The following is a 21967-nucleotide window of genomic DNA, read 5'->3' on the forward strand; positions in this document are numbered from 1 at the left end:
TGCAAAGGCTTTTGTATCGTAGTTGGCGAGCCCTATTTCACTGCTGGCACATAGATCATATTGACACGCGCTTCAAATAGGTGAATTATGTTGTTGCAGACAGATTCCGAAGACATGTCAGTGAGAGGAGCGATTGGATTAGCATACATTTAGCTGTTGGCTGTTTTGGAACAGTAGGATCGACTATAGTACGTGTCACAATTTTTTTAATATGGTATTTTGTAAAGGTGCCATGGTATTTTTCTGTGGTATTTCAACAGGCAGGGGGCTAAATGTTTGCCTGTGTGACTAACACTCCCGACACACTCTCACAGATTGGTACCATTTTATGACAGACAGGGATTCTTTGTGTTTTTACAAGACTTGTCTGACCCTTGTGTAGAGAGTGAGAGAGAGAGAGAGAGAGAGAGAGAGCATGTAAAAAAAGAGAGAGGAAGGTAGAGAGACCGAGAGAGATGGGGGAGGGAGAACGACACGGAGAGACAGACCATTGTAAATACATCCCATATGTTTTATTTATTTCCCCTTTTTGTAATTGAACTATTTGCCCATCGTTACAACGCTGTGTGTGTAGACATATGACATTTTGAAATGTCTCCTATTCTTTTGGAACTTCTGCGAGTGTAATGTTGACTGTAAACTTTATTGTTTATGATCTACTTCATTTGCTCTGGCAATATTAGCATATGTTTCCCATGCCAATAAAGCCCTTGAATTGAATTGTGAGAGACCGAGAGGGGGGGGGGGGGGAGAGACAGCGTTTATAGCTGGGGTTTATGATAGCACAGTGAGTGATGTCTCTGTCAGGTCGAGGCCTCATAAAGAGACAGGCAGTCAATGAGAGAGGTAGATATTATTATCTCAGCCTAGCAGAGCGCGGGAGGGAGCTGTGCTGGTAAAGGGTACGGGGCCTGTAGTCACAAAGTAACTCCCGAGTAGGAGTGCTGATCTAGGCTCAATTTAGCCTTCTTTAAAAAAATGTTTTAAAATCATATATGAATAAGATTATACGGCTAGAGAGGACCTGATCCGAGATCAGCATTCCTACCGTACTCGGAGACACTTTGTGAATACGGTCAGGCACCGGACAGTCGGGCAGACTTGCTCTCCATTCAAGAGACTTTATTATGAACTTGGCTTACGAGGGTTTATTTGTTTCGGACGGTCTCTTCTAAAACATGTAGGTGTTCGGAGGTACTTTATATGAGTAATTCATGGAAATGTTTCATGATATGAATGTTTCATGATACCCCTAAAGTGATTATGAATATTCACATGTAACAAATTCCTGTATGGAAATGTAGACCTATAAGTCAAATAAAACGATTGACAGGTAGGACCATGTCCTTGACGACCTACCTTGTCATCCCGACTCCTTCATCACGTTTCTTTGAATTAAAGTTGACTAAATGCTTTGAACACACGGATCATCAACATTCAGCACAATGGGGAACGTCTGGTGTTGTTAAGGTCTGGATCGTGTTTTCTACTCAAGACATTTCTCTCCTCTGGGATTCCCGTGGTAAACCCTGACCTCCTGTCCATATCGGCGCTACTACCTCACCAATGGAAGGAAGCCAGGCCTTCTGTAACCAGCGGTATGATTTTCAATACGCCACTGCTTATAACTAAACCGTAAGTTGAGTATAACTATAAGACATCTAAGATGTGTCATTCTATCCAGCTTAGGGATCCAGCTATGCATTTGGTTTGTTAACTTGTTAGCTAAGTGGCTAGATGTCAAGATCAAACTTCTTGGTTACAGCAGAGATATTCAATCCCCTCCTGGATCAAGATCCCTGTTGCCTAAATAGTTTTGTGTGTAAAAAAAATAATAGTGCCCCCCTGTGTGCACTTCCGGTAATACCGTATATCCCGGTATGGTACAGAAATGGTATGAAAATCTTACCCCCAAGGGGCTAGTTTTACCCATTACCCAAGGGGCTAGTTTTACCCATTACCCAAGGGGCTAGTTTTACCCCTTACCCAAGGGGCTAGTTTTACCCCTTACCCAAGGGGCTAGTTTTACCCCTTACCCACAAGGGGCTAGTTTTACCCCTTACCCACAATGGGCTAGTTTGACCCCTTACCCACAAGGGGCTAGTTTGACCCCTTACCCACAAGGGGCTAGATTGACCCCTTACCCACAAGGGGCTAGGATTGACCCCTTACCCACAAGGGGCTAGGATTGACCCCTTACCCACAAGGGGCTAGGATTGACCCCTTACCCACAAGGGGCTAGGATTGACCCCTTACCCACAAGGGGCTAGGATTGACCCCTTACCCACAAGGGGCTAGGATTGACCCCTTACCCACAAGGGGCTAGGATTGACCCCTTACCCACAAGGGGCTAGGATTGACCCCTTACCCACAAGGGGCTAGGATTGACCCCTTACCCACAAGGGGCTAGGATTGACCCCTTACCCACAAGGGGCTAGGATTGACCCCTTACCCACAAGGGGCTAGGATTGACCCCTTACCCACAAGGGGCTAGGATTGACCCCTTACCCACAAGGGGCTAGGATTGACCCCTTACCCACAAGGGGCTAGGATTGACCCCTTACCCACAAGGGGCTAGGATTGACCCCTTACCCACAAGGGGCTAGATTTACCCCTTACCCACAAGGGGCTAGTTCTACTAGATCTGAATGGTTTGGATCTTTTCCACCTGACCTGTCAGAGGGCAAGTTGTTGTCTCGGAAAGCCGACCCTGGGCATCAGTGACTAGGGCCTGGTTTCAATGATGGACTCTTTTGGCATAGAGGAACTACGTCCCTGCCTTAGTCTCTACTTTATCAGCTTGAATAAAATACAATACGGTAGCTACTAAGATGCAGGTCAGAGGTTATTTTTAATGAGTGCATTTCACAAGAGGCTTAAAAATATATATTTAAGTTAACAAATTCTTATTTACAATGACAGCCCAGGAACAGCGGGTTAACTGCCTTGTTCAGGGGCAGAATGACAGGTTTTTACCTTGTCAGCTCAGGGATTCGATCCAGCAACCTTTCGGTTACTGGCCCAACGCTCTAACCACTAGGTTACCCGCCGCCCCAGTTTGTGTTAACTAACTTCACTAAAACCACCTCAAAGGTTTTGCCTCCGAACTTTGGTCTTGAACCGGGACGTTGTAGCAAGTCTGCTTGGTGATTATCTTTTAATTTTAATTTGTGTTTTTTTTTTTGTTGAGGCGAATTGTCTGAAAAGGACCCACCCCAGAACAGTTTTTTTCCCCTGTTATCAAGAAAGAGGGTCCATCATTGAAACCTAGTCACTGTCGCCTAGGGTCTGGGTTTTCAAGACTCGGCAAGTTGAAGCTAGTATTACCACATTATCCAATCCTGATTAACACACACCTGGCTTAATGTGACTAGAGGTTACGGGTTAGGGCCTGAGGGTTGGTTTGGAATGGAGCCGACGTTGGTGTCTGTCTTGTCCACTAACTTGTTCTTTATGGCAGTCATGACCCTGCTGTGTCCAGGCCACATTAGCAGAGCAGCGATTAGCCATGCTGTCTGTCTGTCTTTTATCTCTCTCTCTATCTCTCTAATATATCTCTTTTCCTCCCCCTGCCCCACTCCCATTCCCTCTCCCTCCCTACATCTCTCTGCCCAGGCCTATTTTAGTTTAAGTTTAAGTCTCAGAGGTCCCAGATGTGAATAATTCAACACACTGACCTTCTGGGTTGGACTGTTCAGTTGGTGGGAGGAGGTGGGGTGGGGGAGTGGAGGGTCGAGGGGTGGGTGAGGTCTAGTCTCCATTTTCAGTCTTTAAAGTAATATTTTGGAAGCAGTAGGTGCGGTTGTGTCTGAGCTGTGCTGTAGGTGCGGTTGTGTCTGAGCTGTGCTGTAGGTGCGGTTGTGTCTGAGCTATGCTGTAGGTGCGGTTGTGTCTGAGCTATGCTGTAGGTGCGGTTGTGTCTGAGCTGTGCTGTAGGTGCGGTTGTGTCTGAGCTGTGCTGTCGTTTCGGGGGGTTTCTGTAAGCATCCCACAATGCACGTGTCTGAGGTGGATTCAATTTAAAGGACTATTGATTTACCTTTGGCGTTTTTGTTTGTTTGTTCAGCTGTGATTGACTGTAACGGCAATTGGAAAAGCGAAGAAAATATCCCGTACTAATTCTGTTAAAAATCGACTAGTCAGCGACAATGTGTCATAACCTAAACGTTAGATGAACCATTATGGTAATGTGATGTGGTTTTCTGTACGGTACCTTCCTTGTAGTGGACCGCGTGTTCTCGAGTGACCTAGGATGTTGTTTGCGGTGCATTTTGCTCAGTCTCTCCCTCGCCTGTCTTATTCCAGGCTGTTTAACCTGACCCTGAAAAAGCTGATCATGTTGAAGGAGCTGGACAAAGACCTGACGTCTGTGGTCATCGCTGTCAAACTACAGGTACTGCCTGACCCGAGATCACTATAATACACTGTTTCATTGAATTCTATTCAATGCCCAGCATTCCTCAATTTCATCTCTCCCTCATCTACTCGCCATCAATAGTCTCTTGTTCTTCTTATACTCCCCTGTCCTCCCCTGTTCTCCCCTCTCATCCATCCACCTTGTCTGTCTCTGTTGATAAAGGCTGATTGTTTGGACTCTGTAGTACGTCAATGATCATCTTTAACCAGATCTATCCTCCCTCCCTCCCTCCTCGACCTCTTTTTATTCTGCTATTCATGATCCGACCCCCCCCCCCCCCCCCCCTCCCTCAGGGTTCTAAGCGTATCCTGAGGTCCAATGAGATCTTGTTGTCTTCAGCGGGACTGACAGAGACAGACCTTCAGCTCACCTTCTCTCTACAGGTACAATACTACTACTACTACTACTACTACTACTACTACTACTACTACTATTACAGATACAGTAGGGCTGGCCTTGCAACTGAGACTTTTTACATAGGAACGGGGTCACCACTCACACCTACAGCCTGCTGAATCAGAAACGAGTAGTCCGCATCGCTGTGGTGTAGCAACACAAACACACAAAAACAGTCCCGTTTTATCTGAATCAGAAACGAGTAGTCCACATCGCTGTGGTGTAGCAACACAAACACACAAAAACAGTCCCGTTTTATCTGAATCAGAAACGAGTAGTCCACATCGCTGTGGTGTAGCAACACAAACACACAAAAACAGTCTCGTTTTATCTGAATCAGAAACGAGTAGTCCACATCGCTGTGGTGTAGCAACACAAACACACAAAAACAGTCCCGTTTTATCTGAATCAGAAACGAGTAGTCCACATCGCTGTGGTGTAGCAACACAAACACACAAAAACAGTCCCGTTTTATCTGAATCAGAAACGAGTAGTCCACATCGCTGTGGTGTAGCAACACAAACACACAAAAACAGTCCCGTTTTATCTGAATCAGAAACGAGTAGTCCACATCGCTGTGGTGTAGCAACACAAACACACAAAAACAGTCCCGTTTTATCGAGGTCAGTTGTTTCTGTACGTGGGTAACGGGGTTATTACAGACTGCAGAACTGGGGTGATTTCATATCTTCAAGTCGGTTGAACTTTCCGTTGAAGGTTGCTGCGGGGCGCTCCGGTCACTGTAGGTTAGTCTGATTTGGGGGGGGGGGGGGGGGGGGGGTTACGAGATGTGACGGAGTCAGAGACCGGTCGCAGAACAGAAACGTTACTCAACACTACGATTCTATATCTGTGTAGTTTATACAGTCTGCCGATGAGTCTGTCATGGTTCTCTCTGTGTGTGTCTGTGTGTACCCTCACAGTACCCCCACTTCCTGAAGAGAGACGCCAACAAGCTTCAGATCATGCTGCAGCGTCGCAAACGCTATAAGAACCGAACCATCCTGGGCTACAAGACACTGGCGCTGGGTCACATCAACATGGCTGAGGTACGATGCTAACCTCCATTTAAAAAAATTAACAAACTTTTATTCAACCTTAACCTCTATTCAACATTATTATTAAATTCCTATTTCATCTCGAATCATCCTTGGTTTAACGTGTAGTTGATCGATCTTCACCACGCCTTTACAAGTCGTACAGAAAGGAAATAGGCTCCTGCCCTGAGGGCCATTCTGGCTCAGACGAGGCTACTTACTTTACGTAGATCTACCTTTACAGTAGCTAACAGTTGGTATTTAAAGTCTAAGAACCTCTGTTCAACCTTCATTCAACCAGCTACGCCTTTAATCAAGCCTTTAGTAAACCTCAGTGTAGCCACAGCACTCTGTCACAACACTCCATGTCATTCTGACACGCTCTACCCAAAGCTCTGGCAGTGTTTTTGAAGTTTAATAAAAGAACTGCGCTGTAGCTGCTGCATTGTGTGCGTGTGTGTGTGTGACTGCTGCCTGTGTAATAGGATGTGTAGACTTCATTAACACAGCCAGAGTGTGACCAGACTGCAGAGAGAAGGGGGGAAGAGAGCTGATGCTGTTCTGAACACCAGCCTTTGTACAAAATAATGTGGTGATCCCTTTCTGTTTCCCTCTGTTTTCTATTTTCTCTGTCCCTCTCTGTCTGTCCCTCTCTGTCTGTCCCTCTCTGTCTGTCCCTCTCTGTCTGTCCCTCTCTGTCTGTCCCTCTCTGTCTGTCCCTCTCTGTCTGTCCCTCTCTGTCTGTCCCTCTCTGTCTGTCCCTCTCTGTCTGTCCCTCTCTGTCTGTCCCTCTCTGTCTCCTCTCTCTCTCTCTCTCTCTGTGTGCTCTCTTCTATCCCTTTGTCTTCACTCTCATCTTTCCCCCTGTTTCCATCCCCCCTCCCATATCCCATGTCCAGGTGATGCAGCATCCCAGTGAGGGGGCCCAGGTGTTGGGGCTCCACAGCCAGTTGAAGGATGCCTCGGTCCCCGTGGCGGAGGTCAGGGTCTACTCCCTCTCCAGCCAGCCCATTGACCACGAGGGACCCAAGGCCAAGATGTCTGGTAAGGGATCTGAGTCCCTGTGTTTCTCTCTCTCTCTCTCTCTCTCTCTGCGCTCCATCCCTCTACTCCCTCTTAGACTTTTCCTCTCCTCCCTTCCTAACCATTAATGCTTTCTCCTTCCCTCTCTCCTTCCCCCTCTATCACCCCTCTATCACCTCTCTCTCTGCTTCCCATCTCTCTCCAGATCGTTCTCCAGACATTGATAACTATTCTGAGGAAGAAGAGGAGAGCTACTCATCAGAACAGGAGGGCAGTGACGACCCGATCCACGGCCAGGTGTGTGTGTGTGTGTGTGTGTGTGTGTGTGTGTGTGTGTGTGTGTGTGTGTGTGTGTGTGTGTGTGTGTGTGTGTGTGTGTGTGTGTGTGTGTGTGTGTGTGTGTGTGTGTGTGCACGTGCACGCACGTGTCTTTTGTCCTGTCTTGTTTGTGAAGCAGAGATACCTGGAGCCCAAGGGATTTGAAGAGGAGGAGGGAGGGAGGTGATAGAGTGAGAAGGAGAGGAGAGAAAGCAGCAAACAGACAGAATGAATAGATAAGGAGAGGGGGACATGGCTCGGGGAGGACAGATGAATAGAGTGAATGGAGGTATGGAAGGGGCGAGGAGTGAAGGAGAGGACTAGTGAAAGGATGGCGGGAAGGAGGTCACGGTTGGTAGGGTATAAATAACCTGCTGTGAGTGTGTGTCTCATGCTCTGAATAACTCTCCAATCCTCCCCCCTCTCTCTGTGTCATCCCTCTTTCTCCCCTCCACTTCTCTCTCTCTCTCTGACAGTATCTGTATGATGAAGAGGATGAGGTGAGGAAGAAGAAGCCCCGACGGAAGCTCACCTCCAACACTTCCATCACTAGAGTGAGAAACCCTTCTCTCCCTCCCTCCAATCCCGCCCATCCTTCTCTCCCCCTTTCACTCCATTCTCGCCCATCCTTCTCTCCCCCTTTCACTCCATTCTCCTGCTCTCAAACCTCCTCTTTACACCTCCCTCTATCCCCCTCTTTTTCCACCCATCCCTCTCTCCACCCCTCTCTTCAGTCAACCTCTCCCTCTATTGTTCTCCCTCCTTTGTCCTTAATTCTGCAATCACTCTGTTCCTCCCGTTCTTCTTCAATGTGTGTAATTACATTTCCCAGGAGGCAAACAGACGATTCTGAAAATATATCCAAACACACACTCCCGCACGCACGCAAGCACACACACACACACACACACATGCGTGCAGAATGAGGCCATGGCTGCACTAGTCACTATATATAATACACTGTAAAACACCTTAGCATCATTTGTCTTGGACTGCAGCAGCATCTTAAATGATCTGTTCTCTGGTCAGTTGATATTCATATTCATTCAAGGGTTTGTAGATGGGTCATTTTCAAAAGGCACCGGGCGGAAGACAATGGACTGACACGGGGGGAGGGGACCATCTACGCTCGTTCTATAAGAAACGCTTGTTTTCGTTTTCTTTTTGGAAAAAAAACAACGTTTTGCGCTAATGAATTCGACCCGGGTCTATAGAGAAATGTGCTGTTGCTTGACAGTTGTCCACGAACTCGATGTTTGTCAGAACACTTAACCCTGAAGGAAAATAATAGTTGCCTCTCTTACAGCAACCAAACATCAAGCAGAAGTTTGTGGCTCTGCTGAAAAGGTTCAAGGTTTCTGATGAGGTAGGCATCTCGCTATCGCTCCTTCTCTCTCTCTCTCCCCTCGTCTCTGTCTTTCTCTCTCAATTCAATTTCAGGGGCTGGGAAACATATGTTGACATTGCCAAAGCAAGCGAGATGGATAATAAACACAAGTGAAATAAACCATACAAAATGTACAGTAAACATTACACTCACAAAAGTTCCAAAAGAATAAAGACATTTCAAATGTGATATTATGTCTATATACAGTGTTTTAATGATGGGAAAATAGTTAAAGTACAAAAGGGAAAATAAATAAACATAAATATGGGTTGTATTTACAGTGGTGTTCTTCACTGGTTGCCCTTTTCTTGTAGCAACAGGTCACACATCTTGCTGCGGTGATGGCACACTGTGGGATTTCACCCAATAGATATGGGAGTTTATCAAAATGTTTGTTTTCGAATTCTTTGTGGGTCTGTGTAATCTGAGGGAAACGTGTCTTAATAGGGTCATACATTTGGCAGGAGGTTAGGAAGTGCAGCTCAGTTTCCACCTCATGTTGTGGGCAGTGTGCGCATAGCCTGTCTTCTCTTGAGAGCCAGGACTGTCTACAGCAGCCTTTCTCAATAGCAAGGCTATGCTCACTGAGTTTGTACATAGTCAAAGCTTTCCTGTGTACTGTGCCACTGTGTACTCTCTGGACAAATAGCATTCTAGCCCTACAGTAATTATTTCCAATTTGTCAAATAATTCCCCTTTTTTTTCATGATTTGGTTGCTGCTAATTGTGTTGCTGTCCTGGGGCTCTGTGGGGTCTGTTTGTGAACAGAGCCCCAGGACCAGCTTGCTTAGGGGACTCATCTCCAGGTTCATCCTTTTGTAGGTGATGGCTTTTTTATGAAAGGTTTTGGAATCACTTCCTTTTAGGTGGTTGTAGAAATGAACGGCTCTTTTTTGTATTTTGATAATCAGCGAATATCTGCCTAATTCTGCTCTGCATCTATTATTATTATTATTATTTATTTTTTTACGTTGTACACAGAGTATATTTTTTGAAGAGTTCTACATGCATGTCCCCGAATTTGGTGTTTCCCGTTTTGTCAATTCTTGGTTAGTGAGCGGACCCCAGACTTCACAACCATAAAGAGCAATGGGTTCTATAACTGATTCAGGTATTTTTTGCCAGATCCTAATTGGTGTGTCAAATTTTATGTTCTTTTTGATGGCATAGAAGGCCCTTCTTGCCTTATCTCTCAGATCGTTTACAGCTTTGTGGAAGTTACCTGTGGCCCTGATGTTTATGTTGAGGTATGTATCGTTTTTTGTGTGCTCAGTAGATGGAATTTGTATTTGTCGTTCAGGCAACTGGACCTTTTTTGGAACACCATTATTTTTGTCTGGGCCCTGAGATTTACTGTCAGGGCCCAGGTCTGACAGAATCTGTGCAGAAGATCAAGGTGCTGCTGTAGTCCCTCCTTGGTTGGGGACAGAAGCACCAGATCTTCAGCAAACTGTAGACATTTGATTTCAGATTCTAGTAGGGTGAGGCCGAGGGCTGCAGACTGTTCTAGTGCCCTTGCCAATTCGTTGATATATATGGTGAAGAGGGTGGGGCTTAAGCTGCATCCCTGTCTCACCCCACGGCCCAGAGCAAAGAAATGTGTGTTTTTTTGCCAATTTTAACAGCACACTTGTTGTTTGTGTACATGAATTTTATAGTGTTGGATGTTTTTCCCCCAATACCGCGTTCCATCAATTTGAATAGCAGACCCTGATGCCAAATTGAGTCAAAAAAAGTTTTGAAATCATCAAAGCATGAGAAGACTTTGCCTTTGTTTTGTTTTTTTGTTTGTCATTTAGGGTGTGCAGGGTGAATACGTGGTCTGTCGTACAGTAATTTGGTAAAAAGCCAATTTGACATTTATACATTTTCTTAGTGAAAACAATGTAATGAGCGAGTCTGCTGTTAATGATAATGCAGAGGATTTTTCCAAAGGTTGCTGTTGCCCACGGTAGATATTGTGGTCAAATGTGGCTCCAGTTTTGTGGATTGGGGTAATCAGTCCTTGGTTCCAAATATTGGGGAAGATGGCAGAGCTGAAGATGATTTTTAAGAATTTGTGGTTTGTATATTTTCATTTAATTTAGGATACCTTCAACACCACAGGCCTTTTTGGGTTGGAGGGTTTTTGTCCTCTAGTTTATTCAATATAATTGGATAATCCAGTGGGCTCTGGTAGTCTTTTAATAGTTGATTCTAAGATTTTGTATTTGATCATGTATAATTTTTTGCTGTTCTTTGGTATCAGGCCAAAAAGCCTGGAGTATTGGTTTATCCATACATCTACGTTTTGGATAGATAACTCTTTGTGTGTTGCAATTTTCCCAGAAGAATACTGTATAAGGTTTAGGTTTTCTACTGCCAAGTTTACACCTTCACTATTACAGTGAAACATTTTGTCCAGGAAGTTGTCTAAAAGGGATTGAATTTGTTGTTGCCTAATAGTTTTTTGGTAGGTTTCCACACTACTTTCCTTCCATCTTATAGCATTTCTTAATATTATTCAGTTCCTTTGGCTTTGATGCCTCATGATGGAATATTGCTCTGTTCAAGTAGACTCGTGATTTTGCTGTGGTCTGATAGGGGTGTCAGTGGGCTGACTGTGAACGCTCTGAGAGACTCTGGGTTGAGGTCAGTGATAAAGTTGGCTACAGTACTACTGCCAAGAGATGGGCTATAGGTGTACCTACCGTAGGAGTCCCCTCAAAGCCTACCATTGACGATGTACATAACCAGCGTGCAGGAGTTGTCCTGTTTTTGTTGGTTATGTTGTCGTAGTTGTGCCTAGGTTGGTATATGGGGGAGGGAATGCTGTCACCTCCAGGTATGTGTTTGTTCCCCTGTGTACTGAGGGTGTCAGGTTCTTTTCTTGTCTAGTTCTGGCATTTTGGTTGTCGCAGACTAGCATTTTATTTTATCTAACCTTTATTTAACTAGGCAAGTCAGTTAAGAACAAATTCTTATTTACAATGACGGCCTACCTTGGCCAAAACCTAACTCGGACGATGCTGGGCCAATTGTGCGCCGGCCTATGGGAATCCCAATCGCGGCCAGTTGTGATACAGCCTGGAATCAAACCAGGGTCTGTAGTGACACCTCTAGCAATGAGATGCAGTGCCTTAGACCGCTGTGCCACTCTGGAGCCCATGTCCTTGGGCCTGGAAATTGTGGATCTCCCCCTCTAGGATGGAGAAGCTGTCATCGTTAAGATATGGCAGCACACAGGAGGATGTTTTTCTCTGTTGAGATCATTTCCTCTTGAATTTCTAGCCTAATGTAAAGAGTTCCTGTTTTGATTCATTTGAGTGAGTTAGGTCTGCTCTATACCAAATTAGCATACCTCCTAATTCCCTTCGCTGTTTCACACCTGGTAGTTTGGTGGACGGGACTACCAGCTCTCTGTAACCGAGAGGGCAACCAGTGGGTCCATCTCCTCTATACCATGTTTCTTATAGGATGACAATGTCTGTATTTCTGATCTTCTTTGGTGATGTCCAGGTTCCTGCTCTTTAGGCCAAAGGCAAATTTCCTCAGGCCTTGGATTTTCAAGGATGAGATAGTGAAGCCTTTGTGTTCCATAAAGTGTCCAGTGTTGTTAGTCGTGTGGTTTGGCCTCAGACCAGTAAGTGTGAGCAGAGCCTGCTGATCATCTGGTGCATGCCATTGGCTTGAGCTTGTGTAAGAGTCGGGGGTTGGGCCTGTTCGCCTGCTCACGGCCTGTGCGTATGTGTGACTTTCGTGTTGAGGCCCTCTTTGCGGGAGTGGGGGGCATGGGGTGGGCAGAGGGGCATAGGTTGGATCTGAGGGGGACTTTATGGGGTGTGGGCATGTGTGTGTGTGTGTGTGTGTCTCTCTCTCTCTCTCTCTCTCTCTAATCGACTGGGATACAAAAACGTTCTTCACTCAAACTCTGACTTTACTTTCTCTGTCTTACACCTTCCCCCCCTCTCTGTTTCACTTCTCCTAACACCCTGTTTTGTGCAAGTTGCAGACATTAGAATTGCAATTTGATGGTGTTTCTCTACACGCAAGTATGTGTGAGAGAGAGACAGAGAGATAGATGTGGTAATACAACTGGAGATCTTTCATGTTTTTTTTTTTTTTTTTTTTTTTCAATGTCTGTGCGTTATAAGACTGTGCCTCTGTCTGTGATGTTGGTATGAGTGAGCTATGCTTCTGTACCCGTGTAATATGTTGATCTGTGTGTGTGTCTGTGTGCAGGTGGGTTTTGGTCTGGAGCATGTCTCTAGTGAACAGATCCAGGAAGTGGAGGAGGATTTAGATGAGCTCTATGACAGTCTGGAGATGTACAACCCCTCTGACAGTGGCCCTGAGATGGAAGAGACGGACAGCATCCTCAGCACACCCAAACCTAAACTCAGGTAGCTGTTATGGTGACACACGTGTGTGTGTGTGTGTGTGTGCACACCTAACCCAATCATGCTTTGTCCTTTACGTACAGTGCATTCGGTAAGTATTCAGACCCCTTTACTTTTTTCACATTTTGTTAGGTTACAAAATTGATTCTAAAATGGATAAAAAATATATTTAAAATCCGGACTTTTTATAAATTTATAAAGCGCATGTCAGAGCAAAAACCAAGCCAAATTTTACCCATCAATTTTCGTGGTATCCAATTGGTCTTGTCTCATTGCTGCAATTCCCATACAGACTTTGGAGAGGTGAAGGTCAAGAGCCATGCGTCCTCCGAAACATGACCCAACCAAGCCGCACTGCTTCTTGACACAATGCCCGCTTAACCCGGAAGCCAGCCGCACCAATGTGTCGGAGGAAATACCGTACACCTGGCGAACGTGTCAGTGTGCATTGGGCCCGGCCCACCACAGGAGTCGCTAGAGCGCGATGGGACAAGAACATCCCTGCCGGCCAAACCCTCCCCTAACCCGGACGACGCTGGGCCAATTGTGCGCCGCCCCATGGGTCTCCCGGTCGCGGCCAACTTCGACAGAGCCTGGACTCAAACCAGGATCTCTAGTGGCACAGCATGCAACTGCGATGCAGTGCCTTAGACCACTGAGCCACTCGAGAGTCTCTCTCAATCCTTCGCAATCTACACACAATACCCCATAATGACAAAGCAAAACAATTTTTTTTAGCAAATGTATTCAACATTTTTAAATAGAAATACCTTATTTACATAAGTATTCAGACCCTTTGCTATGAGACTCGAAATTGAGCTCCGGTGCATCCTGTTTCCATTGATCACCCTTGAGCTGTTTCTACAACTTGATTGGAGTCCACCTGTGGTAAATTCAATTGATTGGACATGATTTGGAAAGGCACACACCTGTCTAAAGTCCCACAGTTGACAGCGCATGTCAGAGCAAAAACCAAGCCATGAAGTCGAAGGAACTGTCCGTAGAGCTCCGAGACAAGATTGTGTCAAGGCACAGATCTGCGTAAGGGTACCAAAAAAACGTCTGCAGCATTGAATACTTTCCCAATGCACTGCATATACACAAAGTGGATTTTTATTTTGCGATGTTATGAACATCGCTAGCAACAACAGAATAAAACAAATGTTTAACACATTCTTCTCTTTTCCTGTTGTATATCTTCTTTCTAATGATGAACTTTATTACTCAACTAATACTGATCATCACTATGAACACACCGTTCCATGTATGTTACAGTCGGTGCTAACTTTTGTGTGTGTGTGTGTGTGTGTGTGTGTGTCCATCCAGGCCGTTCTTTGAGGGAATGTCCCAGTCCAGCTCTCAGACGGAAATCACCAGCCTGAACAGCAGAGGAGGGAGCCTGGGACGAGACGCCTGCTTCAGCCCTGTGAGTAATGGAGGGAGAGAGGAGGGGGGGGGGGGGGGGAGTAGAGAGAGGGGACTGAGCAAGAGAGGGGGAGGGAGATAAGTAATGCATTAAAGGATGGAGGGGAGGGGGGGGGTCAAATCTATTTTTATTGGTCACATACACATGGTTAGCAGATCTTATTGCGAGTGTAGCGAAAAATGCTTGTGCTTCTAGTCCCGACAGTGCAGCAATATCAACAAGTAATCTAACAATTCCACAACAACTACCTAATGCACACACATCTAGGTAAAGGGATGGAATAAGAATATGTACATATAAATATATGGATTAGCAATGACCGAGTTGCATAGGCAAGACTCAATAGATGGTATAAAATATAGTATATACAAATGGGATGAGTAATGCAAGATGTGTAAACATTATTAAAGTGGCATTAATAAAGTGAATAGTGGCCAATGATTTCAAGTCTGTGTGTAGGCAGCAGCCTCTGTGTTGATGATGGCTGTTTAACCTCTCTGGAATCGTTCGGGACGCCAGCGTCCCACCTCGCCAACAGCCAGTGAAATTGCAGGGCGCCAAATTCAAAACAGAAATCTCATAATTAAAATTCCTCAACCATACAAGTATTTTACACCATTTTAAAGATGCGCTTCTCGTTAATCAAACCACAGTGTCCGATTGCAAAAAAGGCTTTTCGGCGAAAGCAGAACATATCGTTATGTTAGGTCAGCAACTAGTCACAGAAAGCATTCAGCCATTTTCCAACTGAAGAGAGGTGTCACAAAAAGCAGAAATATAGATAAAATTAATCAGATGACACTCAGGACTCAATGTTACACAATACATGTATGTTTTGTTCGATCAAGTTCATATTTATATCCAAAAACCTCAGTTTACATTGGCGCCATGTTCAGAAATGCCTCCAAAACATCCAGAGAAATTGCAGAGAGCCACATCAAATAACAGAAATACTCATCATAAACTTTGATGAAAGATACATGTTTTACATAGAATTAAAGATAAACTTGTTCTTAATGCAACCGCTGTGTCAGATTTCAAAAAATCTTTACGGCAAAAGCACAATATTCAATAAGCTGAGAACAGAGTTCAGCCACAAAACAAGCCATACAGTTACCCGCCAAATTGTGGAGTCAACAAAAGTCATAAATAGCATTATCAATCTTCACTTACCTTTGCTGATCTTTGTTGGAATGCACTCCCAGGACTCCCACTTCCACAAGAAATGTTTGTTTTGTTCGATTACGTCCATATTTATGTTCAAATGCCTCCGTTTTGTACGCGTTTAGTTCACTATTCAAAAGGCACAATGCGCGAGCGCAAAACCCAGACGAAAAGTCAAAAGAGTTCCATTACAGTTTGTAAACATCGTTTGACATGTTTCTACAATCAATCCTTAAGGTCTTTTTATAATAATTCTTCAATAATATTCCAACCGGACAATAGCGTATTCATTAGAGGAAAAAGAACGAACAGCGCACCCGCGTGACCGCGCAGTAAAGAACTGATTGGCCACAGCCTGGTCCACTTGTTGAAACCTCACCTCCTTCCACAATAGAAGCCTCAAACAACTTTCTAAAGACTGTTGACATCTGCTGGAAGCCTTGGGAAATGCAATCTGGCCCCATAGACACAGCATATTGTATAGGCAATCACTTCAATGAAACTACAAACCTCAGATTTCCCACTTCCTGGTTGGATTTGTCTCAGGTTTTCGCCTGCCATATGAGTTCTGTTATACTCACAGACATCATTCAAACAGTTTTTAGAAACTTCAGTGTTTTCTATCCAATACTACTAATAATATGCATATACAGTGCCTTGCGAAAGTATTCGGCCCCCTTGAACTTTGCGACCTTTTGCCACATTTCAGGCTTCAAACATAAAGATATAAAACTGTATTTTTTTGTGAAGAATCAACAACAAGTGGGACACAATCATGAAGTGGAACGACATTTATTGGATATTTCAAACTTTTTTAACAAATCAAAAACTGAAAAATTGGGCGTGCAAAATTATTCAGCCCCTTTACTTTCAGTGCAGCAAACTCTCTCCAGAAGTTCAGTGAGGATCTCTGAATGATCCAATGTTGACCTAAATGACTAATGATGATAAATACAATCCACCTGTGTGTAATCAAGTCTCCGTATAAATGCACCTGCACTGTGATAGTCTCAGAGGTCCGTTAAAAGCGCAGAGAGCATCATGAAGAACAAGGAACACACCAGGCAGGTCCGAGATACTGTTGTGAAGAAGTTTAAAGCCGGATTTGGATACAAAAAGATTTCCCAAGCTTTAAACATCCCAAGGAGCACTGCAAGCGATAATATTGAAATGAAAGGAGTATCAGACCACTGCAAATCTACCAAGACCTGGCCGTCCCTCTAAACTTTCAGCTCATACAAGGAGAAGACTGATCAGAGATGCAGCCAAGAGGCCCATGATCACTCTGGATGAACTGCAGAGATCTACAGCTGAGGTAGGAGACTCTGTCCATAGGACAACAATCAGTCGTATATTGCACAAATCTGGCCTTTATGGAAGAGTGGCAAGAAGAAAGCCATTTCTTAAAGATATCCATAAAAAGTGTTGTTTAAAGTTTGCCACAAGCCACCTGGAAGACACACCAAACATGTGGAAGAAGGTGCTCTGGTCAGATGAAACCAAAATTGAACTTTTTGGCAACAATGCAAAACGTTGTGTTTGGCGTAAAAGCAACACAGCTGAACACACCATCCCCACTGTCAAACATGGTGGTGGCAGCATCATGGTTTGGGCCTGCTTTTCTTCAGCAGGGACAGGGAAGATGGTTAAAATTGATGGATGGATGGAGCCAAATACAGGACCATTCTGGAAGAAAACCTGATGGAGTCTGCAAAAGACCTGAGACTGGGACGGAGATTTGTCTTCCAATAAGACAATGATACAAAGCAAAATCTACAATGGAATGGTTCAAAAATAAACATATCCAAGTGTTAGAATGGCCAAGTCAAATCCAGACCTGAATCCAATTGAGAATCTGTGGAAAGAACTGAAAACTGCTGTTCACAAATGCTCTCCATCCAACCTCACTGAGCTCGAGCTGTTTTGCAAGGAGGAATGGGAAAAAATGTCAGTCTCTCGATGTGCAAAACTGATAGAGACATACCCCAAGCGACTTACAGCTGTAATCGCAGCAAAAGGTGGCGCTACAAAGTATTAACTTAAGGGGGCTGAATAATTTTGCACGCCCAATTTTTCAGTTTTTGATTTGTTAAAAAAGTTTGAAATATCCAATAAATGTCGTTCCACTTCATGATTGTGTCCCACTTGTTGTTGATTCTTCACAAAAAAATACAGTTTTATATCTTTATGTTTGAAGCCTGAAATGTGGCAAAAGGTCGCAAAGTTCAAGGAGGCCGAATACATTCGCAAGGCACTGTATTAGCATCTGGGACAGAGTAGCAGGCAGTTTACTCTGGGCACCTTATTCATCCAAGCTACTCAATACTGCCCCCCTGTCACCAAGAAGTTAACAGTCTGATGGCCTTGAGATAGAAACAATTTTTCAGTCTCTCGGTCCCGGGAAGAATCTTGTGAGAAGGGGCTTAAACAGAAAGGAGACAACAGAGAGGAATGTTCGAGGGAAAAAAAGAGGGCGAAGGTGAAGGATTGATATTCACACCAGGTGAAGTGTAGCCCGCGTTCAACCGGCCGGTTCTTGCGAGTTTCACGGCGCAGCGGTCACCCCGCGATCATCAGTCTGGTAATACGTGGCTCGGTGAGATGTGTGGTAGTGACTGTATTTCCCGCATGTCTCCAGCAGGGGGAGCAGCGGCCTGTGGAGATGAAACACTCTCGCAGTCGCAACCTGGAGGTGGAGACCCTCTCTGAGACGGACACGCTGGTGAGACGCGCTAACTGAATCTGTGTGCTGTGTAAGAGGTAGCGATCCATTCTGAGCTCAAGCTAATCTGTGCGCGTTCTGTGTGCAGGAGTTGACGGATCAGGAGATGTTTCCGGAGGGCCCCTGTATTACGGTGTCAGGGGCTGAGAAACCCCGTACGCCCCTGAAGAGCAGTAAGAGTGGAGGAGGACAGACCATGCCCTCCCCCAGGTAACTACAAACACACACACACGCAGACTCTTGCCATATAGTGACTCCAACAAAATGACACATGCCTGATACCAAACCAACCTCCCAGGTGCCTTTGCAGATGTGCATATTTTCCTCAGAAAGGTAGAATTGTTCCAATCCTTCATCCCCAGAGGAAAGGGTTTGGGGTCAGTTTGGAGTTTTAACACAAACTCATAATACCCTCCACACAGGTTGAACTGGGGATTGGTCTCCTTTTTAAAGGTGTATGTGTGTGTTTCACAGGCTGGATGGCAGGGGCCCCACCCCCAAACAGAAGAGACAGAGCAGTACTCCTATGAAAGAGAGACAGCTGTCTAAACCAATCAGTGAAGGGGGGAGGACCAACAGCTCCGACAGCGAGAGATCCCCCGAACTGGGACACAGCTCACAGGTAACTCATGTGTACACACACACACACACACACACACACACACACACACACATTCTTAAAACTACTGTGAGCGCCAAAAGTATTGGGACAGTGATACATTTTGTTGTTGTTTTGGCTCTATATTCCAGTACTTTGGATGATTTTGAAATGATACAATGACTGAGGTTACAGTACAGACTGACAACTTTAATTTGAGGATATTTTCATCCAAGGTGAACCGTTTAGAAATGAACGCACTTTTTGTACATTCCCATATTCATAGCATGCAACGACTACATCAAGCTTGCATCAAGTGACTACAAATTTGTTTGATGCATTTGCTGTTTGTGTTGGTTGTGTTTCAGATTATTTTATGCCCCAATGGAAATTAACAGTAAATAATGTATTGTGTCATTTTGGAGTCACTTTTATTGTAAATAAGAATATAATATGTTTCTAAACACTTCTACATGAATGTGGATGCTACTATGATTACGAATAGTCCTGAATGAGTCGTGAATAATGATGGGTGAGGTAGTTACAGAGGCATAAATATCATAACCCCAAGACACGCTAACCTCTCACCATTACACACACACACACACACACACACACACTTTTTTTTTTTATAGCAGGGGGTCCTATAGTTCCAGTTGTCACATCTCACCCATCCATGGATGTGAGACCAGATGCTGCTGGAAGTGGTGTTGGAGGGCCAGTAGGAAGCTCCCCTTCCTCTGGTCAACAAATATATATTTATATTTCAGATGGGAAGTTAAACGGGTGTCCTGACTCTCTGTGGTCACTGATTGTAAGAGTAGAGGGTGTTAACCCCGGTGTCCTGGCTAAATTCCCAAGCTGTCCCTCATACCATCACGACCACCTAATCATCCCCGGTTTACAATTGGCTCATTCATCCCTCCTCCTCTCCCCTGTAACTATTCCCCAGGTCGTCGCTGTAAACGAGAATGTGTTCGCCAGTCAACTTACCTGGTTTTAAAAAAAACACAAAAAACAAGCTTAAGGAGAGCACAGTATGCCAAGAAAAAAACTTTCTCTCTCCATTCCTCTCCTCCCCCTACTCCCTTCTTCTTGTCTAAATAAAGAACATGAATGTACCCATGATGACGAGACTAAGAATGAATGATGTATGTGTTGTTGAGTCATCTAAAAAAAAAAAACGCTCCACTTTGTGCGTGTGCGTGTGTGTGTGTGCGTGTGTGTGTGTGTGTGTGTGTGTGTGTGTGTGTGTGTGTGTGTAGGTTCTGAGGAAGGCGGTGTATGATCAGCTGAACCAGATCCTTCTGTCTGACGCGGCTCTGCCTGAGAGTCTCATCCTGGTCAATGGCACAGACTGGCAGGGCCAGGTAAGAACCGTGTGTTCTAGTGGTGTTAATAACCCATCCGTAACAGCCTGACCATATGTGAAAATCGGAGGCCAACTCTCCATTTCGCAGCTTTTCTCTTATTGAATTCAACTTCGACATTGTCCTTTTTTCCCTCTGCGGATCGGCACTAACTTTTTTTTGCCCGTTCCCAAAAGCATTTGGCGATTTGCCCGTCTAGGCTATTTGGTGGGTACAGTTAGGCCCTTAGTCACTAATACCAGATAACCTAAAATAATGAAAGAAAAACAAATGTAGCCTATAGATAAAAAAAATCCATAATCCTTGTGCAATTTCTGTTATTCTTTTCTCTTTATTTAACCCGCCCTTGACCCTAAACTCATCCACCCCGCGGATATAACCGCAGGTACTGTGGGTTATGAGTCCTCCCGCGCATCACTGGTGTGTGTGCACACGTGTGTGTGTTGTGTCAGAACAAACCTGTATGTTGCTGCAGTTGTGTGTGTGTGTGTGTGTGTGTTCCAGTATGTGGGAGAGCAACTGCAGGTACAGAGGCACCCGGTGGTGTGTACGTGTTCAGGAGCTGAGATCCAGGCGGTGCTGTCTGCTGTCCTCACACGCATCCAGAAGTTGTAAGTCTAACACTTTATATGCATGCGTACGTGTACGAGCACACACACACACACACACACACACACACACACACACAGAGTTGTGAGTCTGTTGGTCTAACACATTATCTATGCTCTATTAATCTCACTGTCTATGAAATATTTAGACTGCCAAACTCAGTCTCTCTCAGCTCCTCTCCTCTCTCTATTTTTTAAGTGAAGTATTTCAAATGTCATGGTGTATCCTCGTATGTCACAAGGATAGTCAAATTACATTTATAGCAAAGCTTTTTCATTGTCAAAGTAGGCCTAAAAAATACTCACTTAAGTGGTCGAATGCTAGCATCCGTTCGAATACCTGGATATTCGACTAACCGTGCTCATCGCTACTTGGTGGGTTATGTGATCTTTACCCCCCCCCCTATCTCTCTCTCTCCCTCTCTACTTTCCTCTGTAGTTGTAACTGTAACTCGTCCATGCCCAGGCCGGTCAAGGTGGCAGTGGTGGGCAGTCAGAGCTACCTTGGTGCCGTCCTGCAGTTCTTTGTCACACAGTTGGCAAGCAAGACCTCTGATTGGCTCAACCACCTGAGGTTCCTGGTGGTGCCCCTGGGTGAGACAAACGACATGGGCGCCTTCTGTCCGTATCCATGGTGACGGGCGTAGTGAATGGTTGACAATGGAAAAGAGTTGTTGTTGTCAGGCTGATCACGTACACTAAAAAGATCATCTCTCTGTCTTTCTCTCTCTCGCTCGCTCTCTCTATGGTCTTATAGGCTCTCATCCTGTTGCTAAGCACCTGGGTGCCATAGACAACCGTTACAGCTCTGCGTTCTTAGACGGGGCGTGGAGAGACATGTTCAGCCGCTCTGAACCCCCACAGACAGGTACACACACACACACACACACACACACACACACACACACACACACACACACAGAAACTAAAGTTAGCGCTCAGAGCCTGACCAATGACCTCTAATCTTTGATCTGTGTTCCTGTGCTGCAGACCTGTTGGACGTGGCCGGTAGGATCTCCCAGTACGTCAGTGGCGCCACCGTCACACACCAGCTGCCCATCGCTGAGGCCATGCTTACCTGCAAACACAGGACGTGAGTGGACGCGCTCGCACACACAAACT

At 45.0% G+C, this 21967-nt stretch overlaps 1 protein-coding gene across 1 annotated transcript in view; it reads left to right on the forward strand.

The window, feature by feature from the left end:
- LOC139378872 (phosphofurin acidic cluster sorting protein 1-like) overlaps positions 1-21967 on the forward strand; it is a 54638-nt gene that overhangs the window by 24675 nt on the left and 7996 nt on the right. The window contains exons 2-18 of the mRNA XM_071121441.1: positions 4306-4393; positions 4711-4800; positions 5737-5862; positions 6750-6894; positions 7079-7170; positions 7668-7745; positions 8498-8557; positions 12800-12960; positions 14284-14383; positions 18186-18269; positions 18358-18479; positions 18744-18891; positions 20133-20237; positions 20742-20848; positions 21285-21439; positions 21603-21713; positions 21836-21938. Of these exons, the coding sequence (XP_070977542.1) occupies positions 4306-4393; positions 4711-4800; positions 5737-5862; positions 6750-6894; positions 7079-7170; positions 7668-7745; positions 8498-8557; positions 12800-12960; positions 14284-14383; positions 18186-18269; positions 18358-18479; positions 18744-18891; positions 20133-20237; positions 20742-20848; positions 21285-21439; positions 21603-21713; positions 21836-21938 (1875 nt within the window). The remainder of the gene's footprint in view (positions 1-4305; positions 4394-4710; positions 4801-5736; positions 5863-6749; positions 6895-7078; positions 7171-7667; positions 7746-8497; positions 8558-12799; positions 12961-14283; positions 14384-18185; positions 18270-18357; positions 18480-18743; positions 18892-20132; positions 20238-20741; positions 20849-21284; positions 21440-21602; positions 21714-21835; positions 21939-21967) is intronic.

This window comes from Oncorhynchus clarkii, chromosome 21 (genome assembly GCF_045791955.1).
Source record: "Oncorhynchus clarkii lewisi isolate Uvic-CL-2024 chromosome 21, UVic_Ocla_1.0, whole genome shotgun sequence".
Classification (NCBI taxonomy): Eukaryota; Metazoa; Chordata; class Actinopteri; order Salmoniformes; family Salmonidae; genus Oncorhynchus; species Oncorhynchus clarkii.